This window comes from Pezoporus flaviventris, unplaced genomic scaffold (genome assembly GCF_033815535.1).
Source record: "Pezoporus flaviventris isolate CSIRO_AGI_PZ_B2104156 unplaced genomic scaffold, CSIRO_AGI_Pfla_v1 ptg000031l, whole genome shotgun sequence".
NCBI lineage: Eukaryota > Metazoa > Chordata > Aves > Psittaciformes > Psittacidae > Pezoporus > Pezoporus flaviventris.
In genome coordinates, this window is record NW_026892579.1 from 19,703,579 (window position 1) to 19,724,821 (window position 21,243).

The 21,243-nt window shown below is 42.3% G+C and overlaps 1 protein-coding gene across 1 annotated transcript in view; it reads left to right on the plus strand.

Annotated features, from left to right (window-relative positions):
• The first annotated feature begins 8,264 nt into the window (after nt 1-8,264).
• The window catches only part of ME1 (malic enzyme 1), a 169,866-nt gene continuing 156,887 nt past the window's right edge, over nt 8,265-21,243 (plus strand). The window contains exon 1 of the mRNA XM_061460391.1: nt 8,265-8,610. Within this exon, the coding sequence (XP_061316375.1) occupies nt 8,509-8,610 (102 nt within the window). The 5' untranslated portion in view covers nt 8,265-8,508. The remainder of the gene's footprint in view (nt 8,611-21,243) is intronic.

Below are 21,243 nucleotides of genomic sequence, written 5' to 3' on the forward strand. Positions count from 1 at the left end.
ATCTCTGGGGACTACTCATGAGCCCTTACTCAAGTGCTCTCTTTTAAATGCTAAGCTTGGTAAAATGATAAGCAATATTATTTTCCCCGTATGTTTTGTGCTCATGCTAAAGCTGTCGAGGCCTGTTATGGATATTTACAAACCAGGCATCATAACACCCATTGATGCCTGTGATTCCTTGTAGCTGCTCTACAGACTCCTGTTAAAGCAGAGTGGTAGCAATTCATTATCTCAAAACCTTTTGCTTCATTCTTCTTCCCTGCTGATTTAACTGATTTTAACTTTTAATTGGTCTTGTCTAAATGATTTTTACATAAAAAACCTATGCACAGCTGGAATTTCATGCACCAAATCTCCTGCGCTTTGGCAAGGGAACTGCATGTAATGGACCCCACACAGCTTCCTTTGCATAAGGGAGGGTTTCTGATGAACTAGGAACAGAGCTTGAGCTTCTGCCAACATTTTTGTCAGAAGGTTTGTTTTTAATGTTGCTAATGATTTGGAAAACAAAATGGAGTTTGTGCACAATCTTCAAAATGTTTATGGTAATTAGCACATGGAAAAGAAAAAGCCCTCAGGCTGCCCAAATCACCTGCCCTTCTACAGGAGAAGAAGTAGTTAAAAGAGGAAAATTTCTGAGCATGCTTTGTCAGTTGCTAAACCATTAAAATTTCTGTGCCAGACATAACCATGGAAGCAAACAATGGAAATTCACTCACTAATACTATTCCAAAATTATCCTAAAGGTGCTGAAGTTGTTTGGAATTATGTCTGTAATTGGCAGAGCTGAAAGAATTGACCCCATTTTTATAAACAAAGGAAAGAGTCTCGCACAGTTACGATTCTTATTGCTGGAACATACATCTGATACAGTAATTTAAGTAAAAATGCTGTTTGGAGCCTTTTTCCTAAATCTTATTATTCCTAGCAAGACAGTGAACTCCCAGTATTAAGACAAAAATCATTCCATAAAGTCATAGTAATTTAATTTTGGCGCAGAATAATCTTCAGCTCAAAATTCACTGTTAGCGCAACTAAAGTGAAGCCAAGAAAATTTGTTCTGGGACATTTAACCAAACAGTCTAAAAAACTGTAATTCTACTAATCTGAAACATTCTTCTACATATTATCTCTAAAATATCTGAGATGGAGACATGTGTGCACATCTTAACCACTAAATCGATACATAGTGTTAAATGAAGGCATTTGCACTAGTGATGAAAGGATAGCACTGTCAAGATTTTGTATCTTTCACAGAAGCCGGCTTGGGAATCTAGAAATATTTTACATTCCTCATCACCAGCCAATTCAGGAAATTAATTTAAAAGGATATTTCAAGGAAGATTTGCTTCAAGCATTTTGTGTAGTTTGAAGAGAAGGAATGTGATTTTCCATGCTTTTATGTAGGTCACTTAAGTCACTCCAGAGTGTCTGTATATTCAAAACAGAAGCATTCTAGAGCCCCTTTTCAAATCTATTACTGCTCACATTAGACCTGTTCTTGTGTGATTAGGTGACAACTAAAGCAGCAAATAGTTAGGCCTCTACAGGTTGGGTTGTTGGTTTGGTTTGGTTTGGTTGGGTTTTTTTCTGGTAGAAATAGGAAAATTTTTAGGGAAGTCTGTGCATTAATTAAACTCCTTAAATCATAAATTGGGCCAGAATAATTTTTGCAAGCATGTTGCATGGTAGCATATGTATTTTATTTGCCTTTTGATAGATTTACTACCATAAGAGGGACATGGTCTACAAGTCAGAACAATAAGACTGGGATGCAGAAAAATTAAACAATGGAAGTTGTTAATGGTACCATACATGCATGGATATTTTCTCACAGTGTTTCAACACATACAACAGCATAGGCTGGCCAGGCATGATTTTTTTTCCTGCAATGGCAACTGTTAACAGTGTTAACTAAGAAAAATTGCAACAGGAATTTTTACTGACTCATTATATTTATACATATTTTATGTATATGTTATACCAAAATAATTTTAGTATTTCTATGAATCTGGTGTCAGAATCCACATTTATGGAGTCATAAGGTATTTGCCACCATTGCTGAACAGTTTATTAGATTTAAGGCGTGTGGAATAAAACCATTGCAAGAAATCGGTAATGTGTAAGGGGTATGAAGACAGTGCTGGGTAAAACTCCCACTGGCCAAACAGATATATACGTCTGCGGAAAAAAAAGACAGAAATAGAACAGTAAGATCACAAAGTTGGTGTGCCTTCATGAAGAGGAACAGCCTTTCGTGGCTGTGATAAAATTCCTCTAGAGAAGCCTGCATGTTCAGGGAATTTGTCATTCTCAGCAGTATTCTACCCACAGAACCATGTAACAGACCAGGTTGGAAAGGATGTCTGAAGATTATCCATCTCAACCTCCTGTTCAAAACAAGCCAAACTTCAAAGCCAGACTGTCAAGTTTTGAAAATTTCCAGTCGTCAAACTCCTTGACCTCTCTAGACAGCCTGCTCTGGTGCTTACCACCCTTCTGGTGGAAAATAATGTACTTAAGCCTGACCGGATTCTCTCCACAAGCATCTAGTTGCTACCACCTCTTGGCTGCATTCCTCATCTCTGACAAGAGCCTGGCTCTGCCTTCTCAATAACTATCTGCCATGCCAGGGTGCAGTGGGGGCCAAGGGCCTGGGGGCTCCCTATGTGAGCCACCATGCAGTGTCTCATCCCTTGACTCCCAGTGAAGGAGGAGGGCAGGCTGGGGCAGCCAGGGGCAGCCCCCCTGTCAAGGTCTGCTGCAGTGCTGAGGCTGATCTGAGGCTGAGCTGGGAGTGTGAAGCAGGGTCAGGCCCATGGAGGGTAACCAGGGTCAGATACAGCCCGTGACAGCTGCATGGGTCTATAGTGATGAGGCTGCCTGAGGCCAGGCTGGGAAGGCAGCCTGCGGGCGGCCATGGTCCAGGCCAGCAGGACCCATGGCCAGGCACAAGCAGGGCTGTGGTGGAGCTGGGGACCAGCAGTGTCATGCGTCGCTGGGGCAGTGCCCCATGGCCCTAGGGGGTGAAATAGGATCCTGGGTCATGGGCAGCCCTGGGAGGGAGGGGAGCCCTGGGAGGGAGGGCAGCCCTGGGAGACAGGCAGGGCTGGTGGTGACCTCAGAGTGCTGGCACTTGGGATATTTCAAAACTACTGTTAGATTCCTCCCTTAACTTCAGAACTGCATTGTCCAGTTTAAAATGAAAAAAAAATAAATCCACCTTTGTGTTACAAAGAACACTTTCAGATAGTAAAAATCAATTTTGTAAAAAATAATAACCTTTTACTGCATATGCTGTTTAATTTTTGGTTCTCCCTCAGCTTAACTAACTAAAAACATGCTTCCCGACCACCAAGTACTAGTCAGGATTGCTAACGCTACTGTAAAATGCTTACAGGACAGACATTAAAGGCTTCAGGTCTGGTTTTATATCATTAAACAATTCCTCTTCTTTAAAGCTAACATTGTGCCTCTGCCAAATTTTACTTGATTTTGCCAACTCAATAAACAAGTTCATTTGCTGACCTGGTGAGTCAGCAAGGGAGCACCTGAAGAGCAGCACAAAGGATTTTCAGCCACTCCAGCCTATAAATTGGCTTTATCTGGGGCCCAATTTAAATGCCTCTGTGCCAGTGCATGTAGCATGGGGACCAAGCAAGAGGAGTTAAGAGATGTGGGCATGTCTGCAGGACCTTACTGGCATTATGGAGATGTGGTGGGATGGCTCCTATGACTGGAGTGTTGGAAGGGAAGGATCCAGGCTTTTCAGGAAGGATGGGCAGGAGAGACGAGGTGGTGTCACCCTCTATGTCAGTGACTAGCTGGAGTGTGCAGAGCTCTGCCTGGGGATAGACGAGGATCCAAATGGAAGCTTATGGGTCAGGAATAAAGGGAGGGCAGGGACAGGAGACATTATAGTGGGGGTCTGCTATTGGCTACCGGTCATCTGACTAGGAAGGCTGAGTGGATGAGGCCCTCTATAGACAGATAGGTGCAGACTCATGTTCATAAGCCCTGGTCCTCATAGGCGACTTCAACCATCCCAGTTACCTGTTGAGGGACCACACAGCAGGGCACAAGCAATCCAGAAGGTTCCTGGAATGCACAGATGGTAACTTCCTTCTCCAAGTGACAGAGAAACCAGTGAGGAGAGGGGCTATGCTGAACCTTGTTCTCACCAACAGGGAGGGGGAATTGTGAGACCCCACCTGGATGACTGTGTTCAGCTCTGGGGCCCCCAACATAAGAAGGATGTGAACCTGTTGGAGTGAGTCCAGAGGAGGCCACAAAGATGCTCGAAGGCTGGGGCACCTCTCTTGTGAAGACAGGCTGAGAGAGCTGAGCTTGTTCAGCCTGGAGAAGAGAAGGCATGTACCTAAAGAGCGCCTACAGGGTTGGGTGGGACTTAGAGCAACCTGATGTAGTAGAAGGTGTGGCAAGGGGGTTTGGAAATAGATGAGCTTTAAAGGTCCCTTCAAGCCAAACCATTCTATGATTCTATGAAATTTAGAATTCAATAAATATTTATAACTCAATAAACAAATTTATAGAAACAAAGGTTTTTATAAGTACATTAGCAAGAAAAGGAGGGCTAAGGAGAATCTCCATCCTTAATTAGATGCAGGGGAAACACAGTGACAAACTATGAAGAAAAGGCTGAGGTACTCTGTGCCTTCTTTGCCTCAGTCTTTGATAAGACCAGGTGTTCTCTGGGTACTCAGCCCCCTGAGCTGGGGGGCTGGACTTGATGATCTAAAGGCCTTATACAACCTAAAAGATTATGTGGTTCTATGAACTCATTCAGCCTGCATCCCTGCCAGAAAGGGCATGGGGTTATAGCAGATCATGAACACAGCATGAGTTAATGGTGTTGTACTATTGCAAAAAAAGCAAACATTGTGCTGAGAAGCATAAATAGAATCACCATCAGTAGAACACGTGAAGTAAAGCTCTCAGCTGATTCAGGGCTGACAAAGTATTGGCTGGAGTACCATGACCCACAGGAGCACCCAACAGTTACCATCAGTTGGTACTGGTCTTGGTGGGCTAAGTCAGAAATGAAATACAAGTGCCATCCTTAAAAAGCTCGATGTTTTTGTAACAACGTAGTAGTTCCCTTTCTCCCAAATCAGCGGTCTTCCTCAGTGACACAGCAGGATATGGAGATCTCAGTGGTCCAAACAATGGTTCGAGGGGGCCCAAATCCTACGATCCACCCACCATAGCCTGAAAGAGGGACATTTCTCAAGTTCCATTTGTAAATATTTAAAATCAGTCAGTCCCCTTAATCAACTGCTTCAGCAAGAAGGAAGTATTTTTTTTCTGTACTTAATCTCTCCTTACATTTGGTTTAGAAGGTAAGTTATGAAGTATCATTTGCTGAAGCTTTTTAACACTAAGGTGAAATGTGCTTCTGGTCTAGTTGCAGATGCCCCTGCTCATTGCTGGGGGGATTGGACTAGATGACCTTTGAAGGTGACTTCCAACCCAAACTATTCTATGATATGAAGGTACGCTAGATGACCAGTGTACCTGGTCATCTAGTCTTTTCTTTTACTAGGACTATTTCAAGTAGACCTTTTCATATATCCATAGTACTTCTGAGGTGATTTGAGAGAGTCAAGAAGCTGCGACTGCCCCATTCCTTGAAGTGTTAAAGGCCAGGCTGGCCAGGGCTTTGGGCAACCTGGTCTAGTGGAAGGGGTCCCTGCCCATGCAAAGGGGTTGGAACCAGATGATCTTTAAAGTCCCTTACAACCCAAACCATCCTGTGATTCTGTGATATAATTCTATAGCGGGTGGGAGGAAACCATAAATACAGGTACTTATAAAAAATTGTGAGTATGAGTTTTAAAAGTATACCATATAGAAACCATTTGAGAAACAGAATTAGGTGCCTTCCAGAAGGGCAGAAACACCTTGATAAAACACCTTATTTTCTGTCAGAAACACCTTGATAATATAGAATGCTCACTAATCATTTATCTGAATGTAGGCTAACATTTGCAAAAAATACCTGTATCATGTACACAGTCATAACAAAATAATTCAGCTACTTACAAAAGCTTTATTTATATTCTTGTAATACAGCTTTATCGTGCAATGCAGACCTCTTTCAGGATATCCACCTCCAACTGCAGATGAACTGCTGAATACTACCCCTTTGGCTCATTTTGAACTATTTTTGCAGTTCAAATATTGTGAGGTCATGGAAGAGTAACTCTAAAATTGGTCTTGCTCAAGGTACTGTGCAAAGGCAATACAAACATGACAAAAATTGCAGGAGGTTACAAACACTAGCAAGGAAAGCAATCACTAGCAGCAGACTCAGACAAATAAATCTCTGCTAATCCTGTTAAATGCTAAAACATTCCAGGCCTCAGGTGGAAGACTTCTACAGGTGACAGAAGACACCACTTTTTCTTGTTTTTCTGGTCTTGCTTTTGAACTAAAAAGGTCTGTTGCTATCCTTATAAATTAGAGAGACATTTATCCTAGCAGATAGTTATGATTTTGCTTTTATTAGTGTTTGAACATAACAAACAGAAATAGACTCTATTTTTAGGAAGACAGTGAGGAGTAAATTTGTACTTAAAACACAGCAGTTAATGGTTTCTAAAGTTTGATTATATATATAAAAAGATCAAATGACTTCACCTGAATCAGCTTTTTCATTGCATACCTTGTATAACTGGGGCAAGGTAAGTGAGCACAAGTTCTTATCAGGGGGTCAGATCTCGGCACAGGTACAGTGGCTGAAGTAACTTTTGGCATCAGTTTTTTTATAGACAGTGTTGCAACACAAAGATAAAAATTACATCAGTACACACTGCTTTCTCTGGGGCATAAATATTGCATTTAGGCTAGCAGTCTATCAGGATGGTTTCAGTGTTCCCACAAACAAAGGAAAAAGAATATCTCCATATTGCTTTTTATATTTACCATGACTCTATGTTGCTTTTTATTCTTACCATATCTAAGAAAGACCTGAAGTGCTACTGTGATACCTATTGAACGTAATACTCGGGGCTTGGGTAGGTAGATCCTTGGCTATCCAGGCAAATACAATGAAGGCTGAATAATCAGTCTCAAAGACTCCAGGTTTAAAGTTTGTTCAAATCTTTTTATTAATACTGATTTCCATAATACTTTCTGAGATGGTGGAGCAAGGGAGAAGTTTATTTCCTGAATTTGCTGCTGATTTGCTAATCAAGTTTCCAGAAACAGAGACTTGGAACCCTTCCAATTTTCCTACATTAATTAACCCCAAATTAATTTTTTGGAGCTACTCAGCAGGGAATTCTGTGAAAGCCTTTTTTTAAAATAAAATATGATGTAGTAGAATGGCTACAAGGCCTACAGATCAAATGTGAAGAGATAAGTTTAAAAGAGCTGCAATTGTGATCTGTTTGCTGCTGCTTGACAACAGGTAGCAAAACTCTCTATCCTTAAGTATTTTTATAGCCACATTATTTCAAGCTGTGTCATTTCTGTAGCAAGGCTATGGTGCCCATATGGAAATCACTTCTGCTTTTCCATACATGAATTTAGAGGAACAAAGTCACAGTCATGCAGTACACAACAGATTGTATGCAAAAAATTTCAGAACATACTGCAAACAAACACTAGGGATACCAGTACAAACCAACTCAACAGCTGCTCTGCCCTAATACCCTGTCCATCCCCATCAGGTGTAACCACAAGCAGCATAGCTGAGGCCAGCACATGGTTACCTCCGCAACCCAGAGCTAATTACATCAAACACATGCTCCCGACTGCACAAAGCTATGCAGCCCATCCCCTCTGGAAAAGGTTGGATTTCACAGTCATTTAATAGTAGAAGTGAAATTTGACTGTTGTTAAAGAACACAGGCCTACTTTGTGCATGTGGCCAGCTCCAGGGGGTATGGCTTGCGTGTGGGATCCCACTCCGGTCCATGAGCTCTATGTATCACATACGTGGTGGTCCCCCAGCGTTAAGTGGCCATGGCTGCTGCACCAGCTGCTGCACCAGCTACCACCAGGCTCTGGATAAAACCCAGTGTTATAATGGAGAGCCGCTAGTAGGATTCCCCTCAGCAGGTGATTAGAGCTTAGCCTGTTTCTAGAGGGCACAGAGCCAACCGGAGGGGCTCTCTGAAGCGGTAAAAGGGAGGGCGGCCTAACCCTTTAGCAAATGCCGGGCCCGGAGTGATATCACGCCACCGGGGGCTGCCGGGCGCGGGGAGGGTTGCGGGCCCGCACCACCCACGTTTCTCCCCCTCACACCTGGCTGCCCACCCGGCTGTGCGCGGAGCTGCCGGTGACTCAGCGGCAGCAGCGCCCGGTGACACTCCTAAAACACACCCCCCCCCCGGCGGCGGCGCCTCGCCGCGGCTCTGCCCCCTCCCTCCTGCAGGATCATCCCACCCCGCCGGGCGGTCACCTCAGCAGGAGGAGTCGCCACTTCTCCTCGGCTCCCGCAGCGACCTGACGGCAGTGAGCGGAGCTGAGCCGAGCCGCGTCATGCAAGGAGAGAAGACAGCCGAGTGCCGGGACGCCGGCCGGTCCCGGCAGATCACCATGAAGAGGGGCTACGAGGTGCTCCGCGACCCTCACCTCAACAAGGTAGGGGCAGGTGCGCCCGCTCCCGAGCCCCGAGCCCCCGTACGCCCGCCCGCGCGGGACGGAGAGACCTGCCGCGGCTGCCTGCGGGGCCCGGCCCGAGGCGGCGGGGACGCCCGGCGGCCTCTCGTCGTGGCCGCCGCCACCTGTCGCAGCGCAGCGCCTGGAGAGCGCCCCGCACAGCTCCGTCCGGTCCGGTGCCGCACAGCGGCTGGCGAGTCGGGGCCGCCGGTGGGGCGGCGGTGCGGGGCAGCGGTACTTCCTGCGGGCCGGGCGGCGCTTCCTCTTCCTCCGTGGCGGCGGGGGGCCCGTGGGCGGCCGTGTGCGCCCGCGCCCCGCCATCGTCGGCCGGGGGCGCGGAGCTCGTCGTGAGCAGCGGCAACAGCCCCGCTGTATCTTCTGGAGAAGAGAAGCAGCAGCAGCCCAGGGAGGATGCTGCTGAAAGTTACGCAGCTCTGATACGAGATCCCGGTGCCGTGTCTGTGCTTTCCTGGTACCCTCCTTCTTTCCCGTCTCTCTTTCCCACGGACGCCCCAGCTTGTTTCATGCTGACAAGCCTGGCAGTTCGTGCTGTCCCCTGGTAGGTGAGAAAGACAATTTATCACCACTGTTCCATTTGCAGTTGTGAAATTCAACTCCAGTTTACCCCCCTGCTCTGCATCAGTCAGCTCTTAAGAGATGCCGTAGCATAGTAAAGCCTTTTTGTCACATCTCTAATTTGTTTAAGAATAGTAATTCATCATGTTAAAATTTACTAAACATGTTAAACTAATCTGGAAAAAATTAATCTGGATGTTTGCACACCTCTGACAAAGATGTGAATTTCAGATAGTAAAATACTTTATTGGTGTGACAGGCCCCTGAATTTGCTGCTAAAATGAAAAATGCGTTAAAAAGGTAGCTAATAAGCCTCACCTAGCACATAAAATCTTGGCCAGCTCCTTAGCCCCAGCTGTGTTCTTGCAAGTTACCTTTAATGGTGCTCTGCCTTGTACAGCCTCTGCATTAGGCTGTATATGCAGTCATTTTAGTTATTGCTGAGTTGGATAAATTGATGCAAACTATGTCTCTAGTTTTATTGGGTAGGTTGACTCATCATTAAAAGCTCCATATATTAGATGAATAGTGCTTTTATTAGCCTTGGTGCTCGACTACAAGGTTTCCTCAGAGGCTGTCTAATGTCTCTGTGTGTAGGCCCATGAAGGTCTCCTGAGGTTAGGTAAAAGGAAAATTAATCAAAACAAAACTCCCAAGAAGAAACCAAGGAGAGGCTGTTTTGCTTGGGATTGCTTTTAAGCAGCTCTAGTATTCATGGAAAAATCTTATTCAGAATAATCAGGAAAGCCAACCCAACAAAAAAACCACCTTGTTTTAAGAAGTAAAATGGGGCTTATTCCAAAATGTATTGAATACAGGGTACTCGGAGGCAAAGCAAGAGCATTGCTACCTTCTTCCTCTCAAATACATGCACCTTGCCTCTGAACAGCCTAGCTAGAGATGAGGTGCTAAAGAGGAAGGGTCTTGCTTGATTTCTTGGCTTTGGCTTTCTTTTTCCCTTCCCCCTCAGCTGTGGTACTTGTACCATAGCAGAGAAGCTGGAAGAAGGAGTTGTTCATTACCAGCCACATTTACCCAGCTAACAGAGAGTTCGGTGTTAGAAAATGTCAGCTGAAAAACCTGGTCTTTATGCCCATGAGAGTCTGGTCCTGCTCTGCTGAAGAATGGGTAATCCAGTTTTCTGACTGAGATAGGTGACTTTTGGTGAGTGTGGGTATATTACACCCTACTGTATACATATATACACATGCATATGCATATGCACACCCCTTAGTATACATATATTTTGTTGCCAAATATATATATGGGCAATAAAATATGTTGAGTACTGCCAACATGATTGCCAGTTTGATAGCTTGAGGCCTGCCTGTGTGTGTGGGAGCTGGTATTCCCAGTTCACTTTCTATTGCCAAGGCTGTTAAACAATCATGAGGTTGCAGAGAATTCAATTTGAAGTTGGGGGGAGGAATTTCCTTTAATGATTCTAAAGTACAGGGGTTGTTTACAGTTCTGCAGAAGTGCCAGAACTTTCTGCTATCTCCTGGGCCCTGTCTAAGAACCGCAATTCGTCTGTATCGGTGCTTTCTCTTGGGTACAGTGCTGATCCTATTTGCATATACTGGGTAAGAGTAGACTGAAAGTACTGAGTAGTGCTATCTAGCAGCGACTCGTACTAAAACAAGACAAATGATGTTTCAGGGTCTCTTAAGCCAAGACAGCTGGGCTGTCAAGCAGGTAAAGCTGAAGTATGCTACAATATGGGGAAGTATGGGGCTTGCGTCCTCAAATAGTACACTCCTTTTCTCAGACAAGTCAAAATGAAAATTTTACAGGGAACCATTTATACTGGGATATCTTTAAAAGTAGATGTAAAAAGAAATAGGGAGCTATTTTTTTAAAATATTTTTATTAATACCTATCTTCATTTTGTCCCCCACTTATGGAACAATAAAGCTGGATTTCTGCACAGTCAGTGCATGCATTACTTTTTATACTTTGGCTGGTGAGAGGTGAGAGAAAGGGCTGTGGAAATGTCAGAGTAAACATCCAGGTTTCTTCTTTTCCACTTGCTTTCTACTTCTGCCTGGACGGCAGAGTTTCCAGAGCATACTAAGCACTGAAGTATGTTGAAGCCCTAGGCAATGTCATTCTTAAATCTTTTATGTTCCCTTTGTAAGTAATTCACAAACGTGTATGGACTGTACTGAGGAAAAGCTTAATAAAAATGTTTGAGGTTGTTTTATGCTGGGGCATTTTGCCTGTATGTAAAATCATTGCTGCTTTTACAGCTCCATCTCAGCAGCAATGATGCATCAAAAATTGAGTCATCATGACTTTAATTGCTTGAGGACGCATGTCCAAGTCTGTGGACAGTTACTGTGATTCAGTTTATCTTCTGAGATTTTAGGTCCATAGTGTTTAAATGTGTATTTAGAACCTTTTTGTTAGGTTTTTTTTTTCTTCCCCTTAGACAACTAAACACATTGTAAATAGCAATTACAAGGAAAACGAACATAATTTCACTTCTTTTCATTGAAATAGATCACATTTAGAAACCTTTGGCTGGGATTTCTATGCTCTTTAAACTGATGAGCTACAGAAGTGTGAAAGCAATTTGCTCCACTTCTACTATAAATCTCATTTATGCTTTACTCAATGTATGAGCTTACAATTTTAAAGCACACAAATAATTTGACACTAAACCTTCATCTAATTTTTCTTTTTTTTAACCATTTAATGTTTAAACAAATGATAGTTTCCCATAAGCTACTTGTTTGCAGAATCTTGATGTGAGGATATGCAAATGCATATTTCAATACTAAACTTTTTCAATAGCCTGTATTAGTTGCCAAATCTAAACACTTGAAAACACTGAGAAACTTTGCCATTGGAGTAGCGCTTTGCTTCTAGGCTGCTTTTGTATTCTTGCAGAGTAGTTCAGCAAGCAGGAAATGAGTGATTCTGTGGAATCTAAGTGCTGGAGGGCTCTTGTCCTTCCCCAGCTGCTTAATTGTTACCCCTCTCCTGACAGTGCTATCATCGTTGCCGAGTGTAGTGTGCATGTAAACTGTTGGTCCCTCTTTTTTATTTTCCTTTTATTCAAGTTGTCCTGAGGCGCTGGAGAATTTCAGAACAGACTGTGATGGGGCTGCTGGACATCCAGGAGCTCCCAATCAACCCCACCTGCCAAGACATTTATGTTTTATCCTTACCACCTCTTGTATGTGATACTGTGGGGTCTTAGTAGGTTCTTAACTAAGCAGTGATATTAGTTGTTGGCTGGAGCTGGCTGTCAGACGTGCTATAAGATTTACGAACCATAAGACATGTAAAATGCTCACTATAAGACAAAAGAACCATAATGGAATAGACCAAAGGTCCTTTTATCCCAGTGTCTTATTTCAGACAGTGGCCAAACTGAAGATCGCAGGAGAAGTGAAAGACTGAAGGATGCCTCTAGTGACACTTTCTCAGAATAAACAATTCCAGGCTGAGGGAATGAGCAGTTTATCAGGGGGTTATTAAGATATGAATGCTTGTCTTTCCTATCAGATTACACTTGCTATCTGTACTAATTTAGTATAAAGACAATTGTAAACCTTTTTTTTTTTTTTGAATTTTAATTCAACTGAAATTATCATCTAGCTAGACAGAAGCATGGACTTCCCATTTTGCCTGTATGTTTCAGAGAGTGGGAGGAGAATGCTTGTGAAAACCAGATATATTTTGTTCTGTATACAGCTAGTTGTTTCACTAAAATCAAATTTGATTTTGAGAAAGTATCATCCTGTAAATGGTGTGAGTGACACATAGAAAAGGTCTTGTGACTGACATTTGTTGGTGACCCTGTAATAGGCCTCAGAAAACCTGACTTCAGTAAAAAAAACAGGAGCATCCCATTTACTGGGTAAAAGAGAAGAAACATTTAAGAAACTCCTCTAAACAAATCTATTCCTTTATCAAATACCAAGCATTGGAAGCCTTTCTCTCCTTGCATTGGTAATGTTTATATTTTCACATCATGTGTACTCTGGATGGGTCCTCTGGAGTGCCCAGTGCTCGCTAGTTGTTGCATTTGTCTTAGCTGTAGATAGATATTCCACAAAGAAAAGTGATGAACCTGGGGTTGGGGGAGGAAAACACTCCTTAAAATGGCATATTAGCAGTATCTATACTAACTTGTAAAATAGGTTTTCTGGAGGTTACTTGATATTGCAAAGGATGATTTCATATTAAGTGGTAGTAGGCATGATAGTGTCTTTTAGATTGGAAGATGGTCAGTTCTATATGAAAGTAAAGGTATAATTTGAGGAAGTCTTTTGTGGGCATAGTTGCTGATCGCTCTCACTGTCTTCTGCCTCCTTTTTTCCTATGAACATTTTACCCTTTACAACCTTGTAGTTTTTAACACTAATATTTCCAAGTTCTTATCCCCATCAGGTCACCTCGCATAGAGATAAGCATATGCTCTTTTTCTGGTGTTTGACAAAAGTAAATGGTATGGTGGTTGTGCTAGCACAAAAAGCAAATCAGTCTGGTCTGTCTGAAATCTTTTAGAGTGAACTTGTGTAGATTTTGCCTGTTTTTTGAGGGCATTGCAGTTTTGATGTATTACTGGGTTCTCTGACACTGGAGTTGCTGTTCTGTGGACTGGCAGCCTAAACCAGGAGGTTCTTCACGTATGAGGTTGGTTCATGCCAGATGTATTTGCTCTTCAACAGCCAGGACCATAAGCTGCAGACTGGCAGAACTGCAGTCTGCAATTTACTGTGGCAAACATGGTGCCAGTGTTTTCCTTCTTGCAATCACCTTTTTGAGATGTGAGGGAGGGTTGAAATGCAGGATGTTTTTTGTATGGGTACTTTTATTTACAGTATGTATGAAGGACTTTAAAAATTAATTCTGTCGTTTTTTTCCACCTTTCTTACTTTAAGGCAGGTTTTTACTGCATACTGTTAATGAGGAAAAAGTCTTGGGAAAAGCACAAAGTATTTCAATTGGGTTATTTTACCACCATCTTCTGTTTCATGTATACAGCTTGCAGCATTCATTGCTTCCACCTGCTTTGTTCCTGACCTAGTAGGTAATTTGCTGTGGTTGGTGTTGATATTATTTTCTTCCTGTTGGCCTCTAGTTCCTTGCTTGCAGTTACGAAAAAGAGTGCTGAGACAGCGAGTTAGGAACAAAGTTCTGTGACATGAATTAAAAGCAAATAAGATGGAGAAGTTGTGTAGTAAGCAATATAGCAGTGTTAGCTGAACAGTGGTATGAGTTGTCACAATTAGAATTATTTTGCTGTGAAGCTGTTTCAGGTATTAAAGATGCTTTTCTGTTGTGCAATTTTCTTGGGAACTTCAGTAATTGAATACAAAATTGACCTTTTTCTTTAGACTGAGGAATCCTTCGCCTACTGGTTCTAAATGCTACTTGAATAGAAACCTTAATCCTGGCACAGAGCGCCTTGCAACAGGATTTGTTTATGTAAAATAAGTTAAATGCACTTTTCTATACTAGATTTTATACAGATGCTAGGCACTGAACTTTGGTGGTGTTATTTTTAGTCTTACTGATGGATGCTGACACCAAGTAGGATAAGAGCTCACTGAGAAACTGTACTTCTGTTTAGGTAAAATACACTGCAAAGAATATTTGTGCTTTCTGCAGAAAGTATCTCTCAACATACAGGAGTTCTTATTTTGCATTCTTCACTTTATATATACAGTTCTGCTGAGTCAGTCTCTTGTGTTGAGCTGTCTCTGAAAAAAAGTTTTGGCCATAGCAGCCACAAGCTTCTGTCCCCTGTCCCTGCTTCCTTCTCAGAGGAGAGGAGGAAGTGAAATGTGTGACAGAGATGTTTCTTATTAATCCATGACCCCAAGTTAAGTGTACCATCTTTGCTTTGTCATACCTTTCCTTTCCCTATCTTGCCCAATCAGCTGAGCAGTGTATTTGGTGCATAACTGGCTCATGGCTGCTGTAGCCCAAGCCCACAGGGGTTGGTGTTGGACTTCACACCAAAGGTCTCATTGCTCCAGATCCTGGTTAAGGGACCTGTTGCCCCTGTGCTAAATATGTTTCCAGGGAAGTTACGGAGCCACGGGTGGAGGAAGGCTTACCCTTACAGCTTCTGAGCATAAGGGATTGTCTGACTCCAGCTGGGAGGTTTTTCAAGATCCAAAGCTATTCTGCAACTAGGAAAGCTGCCAGTTTTGGGAACACCTCCTGTGATCATCCACAGTGGTAGCTCCTGTAGAAGTGGGTGCAGAGGCTACGTCTCTACTAACACAAACCAAATGGATTAATGCCTAGTGCTGTACGTGTGTGCTGACTGGTAGGGTGATGCATCTCCGGGGCTCTGGCTGGTGCTTCTGGGCCTCTTCCTCTCATCTGTTTTTTTGACTCTCTCCTTTGCCATGATTTAAGCCAGTAATTCAGTTTGGCAGTAGTAGGGTGTTAGTTAAGCTTTGTTTGAATGTCCTTCTCTTTTATGGAGGGGCTTTCTCTTTATTTTGTGCCAGGGCAGTGAGGGCCAGGCCTATGACTTGGAGTAGTTTTACAGTAATTATCTCTGTTGTCTGGTTTAACAAAACATGAAAGAGCTAAATCTGATACAGGAAAAAGGCAATAAAATGTTGTAGGATTACCACTTTGTAATACATGGTAGCCAAGGTTTTGGGCAGCAAAGCTGCAGACAAACTTGAAACAGTTGTCATGTGTTTGCAAAACTGGAATGGATGGGACTTGGCGCTTCCTAATAAAAACAGCAAGATTTTGCATTAATTTGTCAGAGACCAGGCAAAGTCTTCAGTGTTTCCAGTGTTTCACCTGAGACAGGAATTCAGGTCTTCAAATAATGATGCTGACATTTTCTAGTCAGAGGAGGAAGATGAAAGGGGAGGATCTGGTTTGAGACCATCTTAAGAACCTTAATGTACACAAGTCCATGGGATCTGATGAAATCCATCCGCGGGTACTGAAGGAACTGGTGAATGAAGTTGCTAAGCCACTGGCCATCATATTTGAGAAATCATGGCAGTCAGGTGAAGTTCCCGATGACTGGAAAAAGGGAAATATAACCCCCATTTTCAAGAAGGGGGAAAATGGATGATCCAGGAAACTGCAGACCAGTCAGTCTCACCTCTGTGCCTGGCAAAATCTTAGAGCAGATTCTCCTGGAAGGCATGCTAAGGCACATGAAAATCAACAAGGTGCTTGGTGACAGCCAGCATGGCTTCACTAAGGGGAAATCCTGCCTGACCAATTTGGTGGCCTTCTATGATGGGGCTACAGAACTGATGGACAGGGGTAGAGCAGTTGATGTCATCTACCTGGACTTGTGCAAAGCATTCGACACTGTCCCACACGACATCCTTGTCTCTAACTTGGAGAGACATCAATTTGATGGATGGACCACTCGGTGGATAAAGAACTGGCTGGATGGCCGCACGCTAAGAGTTGTGGTGTCCAGCTGGAGACCAGTAACAAGCGGTATCCCTCAGGGGTTGGTGTTGGGACCGGTCTTGTTCAACATCTTTGTTGGTGACATAGACAGTGGGATTGGAGTGCGCCCTCAGCAACTTTGCCGATGACACCAAGCTGTGTGGTTCAGTTGATATGCTGGAGGGAAGGAATGCCATCCAGAGGGACCTTGACACGCTTGTGAGGTGGGCTGATGCCAACCTCATGAAGTTTAACCATGCCAAGTGCAAGGTCCTACACCTGGGTCAGAGCAATCCCAGGCACAGCTACAGGTTGGGCAGAGAAGAGATTCAGAGCAGCCCTGCGGAGAAGGACTTGGGGGTGTTGGTTGATGAGAAAATGAACATGGGCCAGTAGTGTGTGCTTGCAGCCCAGAAAGCCAACCGTATCCTGGGCTGCATCAAAAGGAGAGTGACCAGCAGGTCGAAGGAGGTGATCCTGCCCCTCTCTCCTGCTCTTGTGAGACCTCACCTGGAGTATTGTGTGCAGTTCTGGCGTCATCAACATAAAAAGGACATGGAACTGTTGGAACAAGTCCAGAGGAGGGCCATGAGGATGATCAGGGGACTGGAGCACCTCCTGTATGAAGATAGGTTGAGAAAGTTTGGGCTGTTCAGCCTGGAGAAGAGAAGGCTGCGTGGAGACCTCCTAGCAGCCTTCCAGTATCTGAAGGGGGCCTATAGGGATGCTGGGGAGGGACTCTTCATCGGGGACTGTAGGGATAGGACAAGGGGTAACAGGTTCAAACTTAAAGAGGGGAAGTTTAGATCAGATATTTGGGAAGTTTTTTACTGTAAGGGTGGTGAGGCAGTGGAATGGGTTGCCCAAGGAAGCTGTGAATGCTGCACCCCTGGCAGTGTTCAAGGCCAGGTTGGAAAGAACCTTGGGTGACATGGTTTAGTGTGAAGTGTCCCCACCCATGGCAGGGGGATTGGAACTAGGTAACCTTAAGGTCCTTTCCAACCCTAACTGTTCTGTGATTATATGATTCTATGAATTTGGCTTGACACTGGAATATTCTGTCTTGTCGTTCAGGGAGAAGGGTATCATGCACAGCCAGCAGCCCTGCTTCCTAGCTTCCTTTTTACTGAGAGTAAATTAATGGTAGAGGAATTCAAGAGGGGAAGGTGGTAAAAAACTGGCGTCAAATTAGCCCTTAAAAAAAACAAACCCCTTTGTCACTGGGAGAGCTTGAGTGCCTTTAACCTCCGCAGACTTCTAAAACATGATTCCTAGCAGACCATTTAGAAGGAAACGCTGAAATATTCATTCAGTGTGCAAGGTAAATGTTTTTGGCTAGCGGAACCTTTCAGAGACTAGTCTGGTTTGATCTAAAATGATGAACATTGTGGTATCTATTTTTTTTTTTTGCTTAATTAAGATGACCTTAAATAGCCCAAATCTATGGGTGATTTCAGAGAGAAAAAAAAAAAGGCTGTGAAGAAAGCTAAATGTGATTCTGTTAAAAACATCTCTGACTTTGCATGAGAATTAATTTGTGCGTAGTGCTCAGTATAGATTTTTTTTTTTTTTGGTAGGAGTTAAAAACATGAAGTGCATGCATAAGCAAAGAAGTTTTGGCCTTATCAAAGCTTAAGCTTTGCGAATATAATTTGTTGCATAATTCAGGAAGCAGAAATCCTGACTTAGAAGGAGGAGGTCACAGGGCACCCTGGAGGCGGTTCTTGCAGGCGCTGTGTGCTTTCTGCTGAAATCAGTGTCTGTAGTTTATTTGGATACTGTTAGTGCCTATTTCTGTGTGAAACACAATACTCTGTGCAGGGCTTGAGGTTGTTTACAATGTAGAGGAAGCACAGGAATTATGGAGTAAACACTTTGTACGTACATAAAGAATACATAATGTAGAATTGAAAAAAAAAAACAAAAAACAACAAAAGCTTGTATGCTCTGAATACTTGTGTGGCTCCCAGCCAAAGATGTAGAAATATGTCAAGATGTATTTAGCTGGTATAAGAGTTCTGAAAGCAAATTATTACTGTTTTGCTCTTTAAATATAAATGAGGCATAGAGCAGCAATGCATTTTCTCATTACATACATACGCTTGTTCAAGCAGCAACTGTTACTTGTTTCTGGCTTAGAAAAACTGATTTTTTTTTTTTTTTTCTCCAATAACCAAGTTTAACATTAAAACTTACGTCAGTGTTCTGCTTATACTTTTTGTGTATTCATAAAATAAATATCCTTATGGTTTGAAAAGTTACAAACATCTTTGGTTCAATGTAACTTTGCTTAAATGAATTCAGTCTTCTATCTCGAGTTAGCTCTTTAGATTCATCTGTCTTATTAAAGAATTGTGTGTATTTTTGGAACAGAGTAGGTGCTATGAGGCATTAAATGATTTTGGCATCCAGTTCAGATGGGATATCACAGTTTAGCTTTCTTCCTCTTGTGCCCTGTGAGTAAGATGCTTTTAAGTTTGCTTTTGGCATGGAGATCAGATAGTACAGAATTACTGCTTTGCAAGAGAATTAACAAAAATTGCTATGAAATACATAATTCTCTTTTCCACAAAGGCAAAAAAAAATAAAATTGGCTTTTACTAATGAAGTTAAAAAAAAAAAGTCTGTGTCTTAAATCTATCCTGGAGATAAGTGCTTAGTGGTAATTATAAAGCATGTTATAACATTTTCGGTACTAGTGTCTAGCTGACTTATTGGATTTCTTCCTACAGATACCTAACTTTAGAAAGCAGATTTGTGTGTGGAGGTATACTTACAAAAGAGGCAGTAAAGCCTCCTTACTGAAATAGTACAAAAGAGCTCAATAGTTACAGGTAGAAGTCAGAATAGAACAGTGTATTGCTAAAATAAAATGAATGCCCAAGTCTTTGAAGTGCTTAATGTTGGTTTGGTTTGTCTTGAATATTTTATTAAAGTTCTGTATTTATTTTTGGAGGGGTTGAATGGGAGCAGTGCACCTGAAGCAGAGGAAGCCTTTGTATTAGATGGTAGGTAGAGGCCTTTTTGAAGGCACTGATCACGTTCCTGCATCTTTGCTTCTAACACGCTTCTGCGCTCTCTCTTTGCTTATCTGAAGTTATCTAGATGATAAACTTAGGTTAAATGTATGAGGCATCAAAATGCTCTGCTTCACCAGATCATAGCTGATTAAGTGTATGGTACTAAAACTCTTAAAAAGGATTTTGCAAGCTTTTTGTAGGACCTTTTTTGCCATCGTTAAACATGTTTAAATAACAACTATGTTTCTTTTTGTAACATAGAAAAGTAATTTAATAGCAGAAAAAAAATTTAAGATTCCTTTAAGTACAGAATATTGAACCTTGATTTATGTCTCCAGGGCATTCAGTTTTTACAGTCTGAGAGCATAAGAGCAGTGTGGTTATCTTTTTTTGTGTTGTTTTGTTAAGACAACATTTCATGCCAAATTCTCTGAGGTTGAGGCTTATCAATTGCATTGCTTTTCCTAAGTGAAGGCTGGATAAAGCCTTCCTCTTGCTCATGTGACAGGGGATTTGGCATGGCTGTCTATTAGGTCAGTAAAGGTTCAGGTAAAGAAAAAATGAATGGCCCTTAAAATAGCTTTATAATCCTGATTTTTTTGGTTGTTTTGTTGTGGTGATGGTTTTTATTATTATTTTTAAAATTTTTTTAGTTTGAATAGAACATATTTAGAACACTGCAGTAGTTGAATTAAATACGGTGATTATAGGTGAGGATAAATAAATATATATGAACATGTAAACAGTTACCAGGAGAGGTGTCTTACTGTACAGCTTTTTTTTCTGTATTGAAGGTGGTGTTTGCCACATGCACTCAGCAGCTGCTTGAAAGGAACACATTCATCTAAGCTCAGGAAAAGCAGAACATCTCACTTTGCATCTTACCTGGAGAAACAAGTCTGGCTCTGGTTCTGTCTTGTAGCCAGTGGCCTTGTGTTTGCCAGAAGAGTGAAAGTGTTTGAGGTCAGGAGTCTGAGTGAAACTGGAGCCTCTGCTCTCCTGCCAGGCTCTCTGACATACTGAGCTCTCGTGCTTCTTAGAGTAACACGGGTAAACTCAAAGTAGAAAATAAAAAGTGAATTCTTTCTTCCGAGGTGTAATTCTTAGGAAAAAAATAAAATCAGTAGGAGAAAGAAACACACCTTTCAAACTAGTATTATTTTCAAAACTTTTTTTTTTTGTAGTTTATGGCAGTATGTACAGTCTGGTTCTATAGTTACAGAGTCCTCTAACTTTATTCTACTGTGGGGATGTAGTGGGTAAAACACAAGTAAGAAGAATAGATGAATATAGTTTAGTTGTCATAATGTTCCACCAGCAATTTAGACAGGGTGTGTGACTGACGCCCTTTCTGGTTTACTTTGAGGTACAATTCACAAATGTTTAAAGGCTTTCTTTGTATTGCTTTGTAACTATGTAATGAGTACGGGTACATAAATTTCCCTTCTCATAATTAGTGAGCTCTACTTCAGCAAGAGAGACAGAATATTGTAGTAGATTGGGCACTGGACTGGGAACTAGGTCATGCACTTGTGATTATTAAATCTTAGTCATTTAGTTTTCTCACCTGAAAAGGCAAGAAGCATTTGAGAAATGCTGAGGATTAAAACTAGGATAA